The 9,411-nt window shown below is 44.2% G+C and overlaps 1 protein-coding gene across 2 annotated transcripts in view; it reads left to right on the forward strand.

Annotated features, from left to right (window-relative positions):
• LOC140469522 (gelsolin-like) overlaps positions 1 to 8,527 on the forward strand; it is a 78,323-nt gene extending 69,796 nt beyond the window's left edge. For both annotated transcript variants that reach the window (XM_072566118.1, XM_072566119.1), the window contains 5 exons: positions 696 to 870; positions 1,818 to 1,939; positions 4,396 to 4,473; positions 5,239 to 5,299; positions 8,145 to 8,527. In XM_072566118.1, the coding sequence (XP_072422219.1) occupies positions 696 to 870; positions 1,818 to 1,939; positions 4,396 to 4,473; positions 5,239 to 5,299; positions 8,145 to 8,317 (609 nt within the window). In that variant the 3' untranslated portion in view covers positions 8,318 to 8,527. The remainder of the gene's footprint in view (positions 1 to 695; positions 871 to 1,817; positions 1,940 to 4,395; positions 4,474 to 5,238; positions 5,300 to 8,144) is intronic.
• Positions 8,528 to 9,411: the final 884 nt, after the last annotated feature.

The raw sequence follows: 9,411 nt of genomic DNA on the forward strand, positions 1-9,411 counted from the left end.
ATTTTAAAAATTCATCTGAAAGGATACAAAGCTTTTGCTGTGTTTTCACTTTTTTTGTTAATTCGTCTCACTCGTTCTTTCCAAACCCCATCAATTTCCCTATCCGAGGGGGATTGGTGGGTGGTATTTCTTTGTTTCCTCATTTCCTCAGGCCCTAAGCTGAAGACCCACTTTGTAGCTGGGCACAGCCATTTCTGCTGCCAACTCAGTAAGTATAGTGCAGTCTTTCAGATCCAATCTTGATCTAAGACACCACTTGATGTTAAAGGCTGGTCCTGTTCTGTAGAACAGCAGGGCACTTATTCCCAGTGTTCTGGTCAGGTATTTACCCCTCAATCAGCACATGATCATTATCACACTGCTGTTTTGTGGGAGCTTGCTATGTACATGTTGGCTGCAGCATTTCTGGCATTTGTGGTGACTTTTTAAAAAAAGTACTTTCATTGCCTTTAAAGCACTTCAAGTCACAGGGTGACTGTGTATGGTGCTATATAAATGTAAGTCTTTTTTACTAAACCAATTCTGTCATGTGAGGTCCATGTGTCTTGATGGGAAGACTGAGATGTTTGAGAGTGTATTTGGACAGGGCATGTCATTTGGCCTGGAGGCATGATGAAATAGCCTGTGTAATTGCAAGTGGGTTTTCCGAAGCCAGCAGCTGAACTCACTGATGTGGTGCGCTCTATTCCCTGCAGATTGATAATATTGCCTCCAACCTGAATTCAAATGATGCTTTTGTTCTGAAGACTCCTGACTCATCCTTTATCTGGCTTGGCCATGAGGCAAGTGACGCTGAGAAGCAAGGAGCACAGCAACTCTTGGATATCCTGGGGGTTGATGCCTCTGAAATAACGGAGGGCAGTGAACCAGGTGGGTTTGTGAACCTATACACCACCTAATACAACACGTTTTTAATTCCTAATTGTAAAAGCCTCTAAGTTTTTCTGTAAAGCTAATGCAGGAGTGTTAAATTGCAACCACTGCATACTGTGGACTTGATGGGCCAAATGGCCAGCTTCCATATTATAGGGATTCTAAAAGATGGCTACATAAAGACCAAGATTTTTCTGACTTTTTTTTTCTTATTTCCCCCCCCCCCCCCCCCCCCCCCCCCATCATCTGACAACCGTACTGCTTATTTTTCCCCAGCACCCATGTCATGTGTATGTGCAGGTGTTGGGCACAGTGGAAAAACAACGTGTGTAAATCTCTATTTATATTCCACCACCAGGAAGAAAGGAAACACCCGAGTGGCCAGTGACAAGCAGTGCCCTTCACAAAAGGCAATGCCATGTGATCAAACAGTGAAGGGGAGGGCAGGATTAAGTCAATGGAGTTGGAGGGGGAAATAATACACTCCACTCCCTGTGATGCTTACCTCTCCCTGAGAATCTTGAGGGTGTTGGTGGACACCACGTGCTCCTTCTCCAGGGACACCAGGGCTCTGACATAACCACAGAAGAGGGGCAGGCAATTGGCCATAACGACCCCCTCCATGGCAGACCAAGATTTTTATACTCCATATGGCTTTTTGCTGGTTGTAAAGAAATATATAATGTGGACCGCTGTCTCTCTTTAAACCAGTGACTGTAACAACCCACAGGCAGCCATCTTGCACATGGAATAAGTGTGCTGCTTAAACCTTGTGTGCAGTCATAAGTAGGGCTTGTGATGTCCCCACCTCTGAGCCAGGAAGCCTGGGTCTGATCTGCTGTCAACATCTCTGAACAGGTTGAGTAAATATGCACAATCATCAGTCTGCATGCCTCCTTTGAATGGAGTGAATAATGTGTCTCTTCTACTCTTTGCCATGACAGATGAGTTCTGGTCAAACTTGGGTGGAAAGGCAGAATATTGTACTTCTCGAAGACTGAAGAACAAAATGGATATTCATCCTCCTCGCCTCTTTGCATGTTCTAACAAGACTGGGCGCTTCATTGTGAGTTTGATCTTGTAGTTACTGGGCCTTGGTTGTTTTGTGAGGAGGGGATGGGGATAGATTTAGGAGTTGTGATCGAACGGTACCATTTTCGCAGAAGGTAGGCTATTAGAAGTCAAATAACTGTTTTGAGCTCTCCACTGCTCGTGTGTGTGATGGGAGTCAAGGACCTGAAGACATGAGCATTTTTATTTCATTCCAGTTAATTTCCCAGTGTTCAGTGGAATGAACTTTTCAGCAGTGGGTGTAGTCTGAAATCTAGACAGGTTGGTTGGTATTGCAGCAGTGCAAATGATTACCGCTGGGCTGGGCTGTGTAGGCTCAGTTTACAAGGCTTAGATTTTTTGTTTGTTGTTTAGAAGGGCTGATTTGAGCCTCCTTGAAATGATGACCCATTTGTATTATGGTAAGCTCGCAATGACTTGATGCACATCCACGGAGACTCCACAAACCTTAACATTTGAAATGACCTTGATGTAAATCTTAAATAAAAGAAACACTATTTCTTTATTTTCAAACAAAAAGTGGTTGTTAGAAGTAGAGGTGCACCAATTGGGGGTCATGAGGCTCTATACTGGAATCGTTCATTGTTTCTACTTCACCAATGATTTGGGTTGAGAAGCTCAACCTGGGGGAAAAATTGATATCTGAAGAGGTGGCCCAAGATATATCACTGACTTTGTTGTTACTGTTCACACCAGGTATGTGAAGTCTAAGAAATATAGACACTTGATGTAGGTGGGAAAGTGAACCTGGTGGATGGTATTGCAGGAGTTAATGATGAAAAAATGGGATAGGTTTGAAAGACTTGGTCACTTTGATATTCAACATGTTTAACTTGTGCAGCACATCAGTCAACAAGGACTCGAGGATGCTTGACTTTGTAGCCAAGGCAGTGGAAACAATATTCAGAATTTGTAATGTTCTGTTGACTGAAATGTTAGATTGAGTCACCAAGGCTGATCCTCTCTCTTTTTTTTCAGGGTTCTGTTATCAGGGAAAACTTTTTTTCACTACTTGCATCTCAAGCCTTATTTCTACTGAAATCTTGTAGAGTTCTGCAAAATTGGTATAATTGTTTTTAAAAATAATTGATAGACGCATATCAAGACACCTATAGCACAAGAGGATAATGGGCTTTAACTGAAATGGTAAACAAGTAAAGAACAATGAATGGAAGGAAGCTCACTGACATGTGACCTCCTATGCTTGTCTAGGTTAGACAATGTTTGGCTGATATTGGGTGGATTCTTTGCTCAGCATAATTGAGTTGTGGACTGGCCACTGCACTCTACTGTGAGTAGGCAGGTGTTGAAGTCCCCCCTCCCTGAGATGGGTCAAGTGGCTTTGTTTGTTGTTTATCACGTGAAGTCCACCTGGTTGGAACATGTGCCTGTTTGTGCTGCAGCTCCACCAGATTGCCTGAAGCAAAAGCAACAACACTGGATAAATAGGAGAGTGCCTGTTGATGCAGGAGTGAGGACAGATTTCGTCAAATATTTTGGCCCTGCGCCAGTTCTTTGCCCTGTGGGTTGCTGGTCTCCTACAAGTAAATCCCGAGCAGCTGAAGGTTGGAACTTTTCACTGTGGAGACCAGATAATCTTGTAATTCCTGTTTTTGTAAGAGCAGGAAACTGAAGAAGTTTAGTCTCCAAGAGGATTTCCTTCCACACTCATGTACATACCAATTTTTTTTCCGTTAACCCAAGCCCTCGGGTAGTGGAGTGACTCGCGTGAAAACATTAACACTGCCATCACCTCGAACTCTGAAGCAATTGTTGGACACAAGCTATCTAACTGGGCGTAATGCCTTGTGTTAACAGTTCTGCAATTTAAAAAAAATCTTGACATCCAAGTCTGACCTAGTAACTCTTAATTCCAGATCTCATTTTATTTTTAACATGGTATAGTGTCACTAGGCTGTTAGTATTATTGAACAAATTTTGATGTTAAATTGTACAAGGGGGTATTGGGGTGGCTGATCAGAGGTTGGCCAGAGAGGTCTGTCTTAAAGAGCATCTTAAGGGAGATGTTGAGAACTTCAGGGGGATGTGCGCAGAGCAACTTCAAATCTGTTTATCAAAGGGATAGCATGAAGAGGGTCAAGAGTGTGGTGCTGGAAAAGCGCAGCATATGAGGAGCAGGAGAATCTATGTTTCGGGCATAAGCCCCTCCTAGCATGAAGAGTGTTCTTGGCCTGTCAGAAGGGGTAGGGTGTTTGGGAGGCATGTGTCACAATGAAAGGAGTGCTCATACTATTTGACACATGGTTTAATGCTGCACCTAACTTGGTTTGGGTGGGGGTTGGGGGGGGAGGTGGGGGGAGGTGTGGAGAGATAGGAGAAAATGCTCTTCACTGAGCCTGAAGGAATTTCCCAATTCCAATGTCTGTCTCCTTAGAGACCCTACAACTGCAACTTAATGACCTGAAAGTGTTTTTTCCATTTTCTTGACAGGTTGAAGAGGTGCCTGGTGAACTCACCCAGGATGACCTAGCCACTGATGACATCATGCTTCTTGATACATGGGACCAGGTGAGGTGTTTGTTGGGTCATACCTGTTTGTAATCACAAACTGCAGCACTTTCTATCAGGTTATCCTTCACACATTTTTCTGTCCATTTGAGGGTATTGCTGGACATTCTATTACCAGTGTGTAGTTGCCCTGTGCCAGGTGCTGGTGGACTGCTGCCTGGTTTGGGCTCACCCATATTGCTGTTCAAGGGAGTTCCAGGGTTTTGACCTAGGGACAGTGAATGAACAGCAACTCCCTTCCAAGTCAGCATGGGGTGAGACTTGGAGGAGAACTTGGAAGTAGTGGGATTTCCATCTCTCCTGCCTTTTTTATTTGTTGAGTTGGTATAAGTCATGAGTTTTGAGAGGCTTAGGGGAGTTGCTGTGACTGTTTTGTAGACGCCATAATGCTGGGTTTAGAGGGAGTGGATGTTTTAAGGCATCGTGGATGGGATGCAGTTCAAATGTATTACTTTTTCCCTGAATGGATATCAAGCTCCTTGAGTGTTGGGACTGCACTCTCTCCCAGGCAAACAGGGAGTACTCCATCACACTACTGACATGACCTGAAACAGTGGGCAAGCTTTGCTGAGTTAGGGGTAATATTCCCTTTAAATTGCATTGGCACTTTGTATCTCTGGGTAAGACTTAGAGTACTCTGAGTCCCACCACACTACACCCTGTCTCTTGCCTCAGCCATTTTAATTTGTACAGGAAACCAGTGTTCATCTTGAAAATCTGTTGTCTTTTTTCCAACTGAGTTGGTGTTGTCCTTTTTATTTCTAGGTGTTTGTGTGGATCGGTAATGAAGCACGTGAAGATGAAAAAACTGAGGCCTTAAAATTAGGTAAGAATTTCACATCAAATTTGTTCACCTTTTTTCTTTTTAATTCGCACCAGCAGCCCCTTCTTGTTTTAGTGTGATCCCAGTGATTTTTAGGAGAGGGTGATGTTTGTTGTTTTGTGAATCACCCCAGTGTGTCCACTGAGGGGAAGGCTTTCTCAGTTATAAATATCCAATGCTGATCGATCATCTCTGATCAGGCATGGCCTGTCCAGCATGGTGGAACACCCTATTCCAGGCCCAACAATGTGGGAAGCAACTCCCTGGTCCATTTGCGTAATTTCATTGGAAAAAGAAGAAATCATTCTCTCCCTGTAATGTGTACGGGAGGGAGAGGAACATGGAGTGCGTGCAACAGTGCTGAAAGGGCTGCACGTTGCAACTCTGTCCCCCAACCCAGTCTTTCTAGGATCAACGTGACCTGGAATTTTGCTCTTTTCAACTTAGACCATGTTTTGATCACCTCCAAATTTAGTCTTAAATTTTTGATCACATCCAATTAACAATACTGTCCAGTGTAACAAAAGAATGCCACCAGATCAAAGAATCTTAACTTTGGAAACATGCCAGAATGTTATTGAGCTGGTGTTCTGAGGCACCACATGAGGATGAGGTTCCATCATTTGGTGAGTTCATAACTTGGGGAATTGAGCAGCAGGGGGTGGTGATGCGATGACTTTCCAGAGTCCCTTTTTAATTGCCGCCGAAGAATGGCGTTTGGATGCGACTTGCAGGTTTGATTTGAATAGTGCCATCTGCCTTCAGTCTCCTGTCAGGGTGTAATTAATTATCTAGTGCAGATGGTAGACGCCAACTTGCATTGTTCCTTCAGAGGTGGGGAGGAATTGTGTGAATGGGTGGCGTACAGGGAGGTAATGTTCCGGATTAGGCTGGTGGCTTCGGGAGTTAGTTTCTGGGACGCTTTGAAGTAGTAATATCGTGGTGTTCCCTTTTGAAATCTTCACTCGTTTAAATATTGGATAAACTGGGGATGGGAATGTTTGACCAAGACTGCCTCAAATCGATCCAATGGATTGGGAACAAAGGTAATGGATGAGGAAGAGGAAACCACTCCTTGTAGTCTCTTACTGTGTGGTAACTTCTGATGACAAGTAACATTTTTTTAGATTTCAGTAACTTTATGAAAGATTGCCATTTACTGGGGATAGATGAGTTAGAACCTTTGGGCCCAAATGTTGGTGTTCTTCTGTAGTTAGTGTAGTGTCACAAGCCTGTGCCTGACAACTGACCTGTGGTGTGGGTGTGAGGCACAATGATTTTCTGCTTGTGTTTTTTTTTCTCCTGAGGGGTTGATTATGACTGACTTGTTTTTCTAATTAATATTTAGAATGCTGCTTTATCTAGTGAATTGTGACTTAAAGATCACAATGAGAGGGCTGTGATAGCTAGAGCGGAAAGTAGCATTAATGGTGGGATTTGTTCTAATCATGCTAAGGGAACATCCTTGTGCCGATACAATTGGGTGCATGGCTAGTGGAAAGAATGTGCACCTACCTAAGGTAGCTATGAAGTGAATACTGTATACAGAGGAACCTTTATTATCCCAATATCCAATATTCAGATATCTGAAGGGGATCTCAAGGTCCCAATAGAAACATTACATGAAAGAGCTGTTTCAACCCTGATTGTATCTGTAAACAAAAAAAGATGCAATGAAATACTGCTGACAACCATCCTGGACAGTCCAGGCACTGTGCCTACGTGACTGATGTCGCTCTCTCGCACGCTGTCTCACGTGCCCCACAGTGGCGTACTCTAAAGTCCACTCTTCTCCCAGACCATCTCTCCAACATTGTCTGTGTGTACGTGCACACTATTTGGAGACTTACTCCCCACAGGCAGTGGCAGCAGCAGCTGTCGTATTGTTGGTGTACAGTCAAGCTGCCGCTGGTGGGAGTGGGGTGGGGTCTCGTGCACTGTGTGCTTTTTGCCTACTCTCCTGGACGGGGAGCAGACTTCACAGCACTCTAAGCCTCAGAGGAAATCAATTAACCGAATAATCAATTATTATCTGAATGAAATGCCCACCCATCTTGTTCAGATCATTGAGGTCCCTCTGTATACTCGAGAAATAGTTGATCTCGTGTAAAAGTTGACCCTTTTTATTTTTGGCCAAATAGCCTGGTCTTTTCAAATTGCATGTAAAAGTCGACCCTAGTTCCTCACAGATAAAGATCTATGTTTGTGTGTTGGCTGTCACATCCCGTTCCAGCTTTCCAATCTGCCTGTTGTCCTGCTCCAGGTTTTCTGAATTACCATTATTCATTGTTGTGCTTGCTTTCTTCGGATAAAGATCAATTAGACTTGTGCTAATACGGTATGAATTTTGACAGGCATGAATTTCAGCCCCTCAAAAGTAGTAATAGTTGATCCCATAGATTTAATCTTAAAATGTAGTCAAAAATCTGTAGTAAATTACACCACCACCTTGCGACGTCGCAAGCCAGTTTAACAGGTACTGTGACAGCCTTCATCTTGGTTTGAGCCAAATCCTCAGTCACATGCTCAACCAATAGGAAACCTGTTCAGAGAGTTGTCCTTTTGGATTGAAAGAAGAGAATTAAGTGTTGATCTTAGTTGAGCACCACTACGCCCACGTGTGTACACATTGAGATGTTTGTATATACTTGGATTCCACATTTCCTATGTCAGCCATTTGTACAGCTCAATGCCAGTAATCCCGCTTCCCCCAAATCTCATTGCAGCGAGGCCGATCAGTGTTAAGGTGGAATTAAATGGGGCTTTTAATGTGAGAACTGTCCACTACTACAAAGATTTTATAGTAAAGGATAAGCACTCACTATATATATTTTTCTCTTCAATCTAGCTGAAGAATATATTGAGACGGACCCTTCCAACAGGGATAAGGAGACACCAATAACGCAGGTCAAACAAGGTTCTGAGCCTCCCTCCTTCACTGGCTGGTTTTTGAGTTGGGATCATGATTATTGGAGTTTTGATCCCTTGCAGCAACTCATGGGCATGGATGAAGAATCTTAAAGCCCTGGGAACATTCCCTACTGTCATGCTTTTGATCTCTCTTTTTAAGGAGCTTTAAAAGATATGAATGTTAAAGTTGCGCCAACCATGAGCACTGCTGCTTACTGCAATTTTCTGTGCAATATTTAGGCTGTGCATTGGCGTGTGCCACATGTTCCTGCCTCCTGCTTTTGGTAATTAATAAAGATTGACTGACTATCTGAGAGCAAAGCCTAGCCTCCTTTCTTTGAAGTTCGTTTCATACCTGTTTCAGACTGGCAGTCAGTTCCTGGTGTGACAGTCACATGGTTTCTGTTCCTCTCTCATTAAATTAAAGCCTTGCATTGAGGTTTCACCTCCGGGTAACTGGGGTGTAATGCCAGAAATGGAAGCTGCTAGGTGTACTGCACATCAGCTCCCACAATTGGTAACGTAATAGACTAGAGCATCTCTTTGTGATGTTAATTTGAAAGGTAAACAGTAGCCAGGACATGGGTGAGAATTCTCGTGCTCTTCAGTGCTGCCTTGGGCCAGTTCAAGTCTGTGCTAGAGAGCAGATGGGAAATGGGCTGACCCTCCCGTCGGCAGAGATTCTGCTGTGAAAGGACAATTGCCGTTCATTTCGGTTCCTCTTCCCACTCCCTTTCAGACATGACCATCCTTGGCCTCCTCCATTGGTGCAACGAACCAAACCGCACAGTGGAAGAAAAACACCTCCTCTTCAGCCTGGGAAGCTTACAACCCGGAGGACTCAATATTTTGTTCTCCAATTTCAAATAACCTCCCTTCCCTTCACCCCCCACCACCACTCCCTTCCCAGCCCCTCCACCTCCTTTCCACTCCCTGTCACCCACCAGATTCGTTGCTCCCATTGACCAATCAGGTCATACCCTCTTCCTGTCTTCATCTATACCCACTTCTTCACCCTTTCTTCTCTTTCCCTCCCCCTCCCCCCCCCCCCCCCCCCCCCCCATCTGCAGTTCCCCTTACACCCACCCCTAGTTCTGAAGGGTTACACCTGAAACATGGACTTCTCCACCTCCTGATGCTACCTGGCTTGCTGTGTCCTTCAGCCTCCTGCCTGTCTACCTTGGATTCCAGCGCCTGCAGTTTCT

The sequence above is a fragment of the Chiloscyllium punctatum genome, chromosome 49 (assembly GCF_047496795.1).
Source record: "Chiloscyllium punctatum isolate Juve2018m chromosome 49, sChiPun1.3, whole genome shotgun sequence".
Taxonomy (NCBI): domain Eukaryota; kingdom Metazoa; phylum Chordata; class Chondrichthyes; order Orectolobiformes; family Hemiscylliidae; genus Chiloscyllium; species Chiloscyllium punctatum.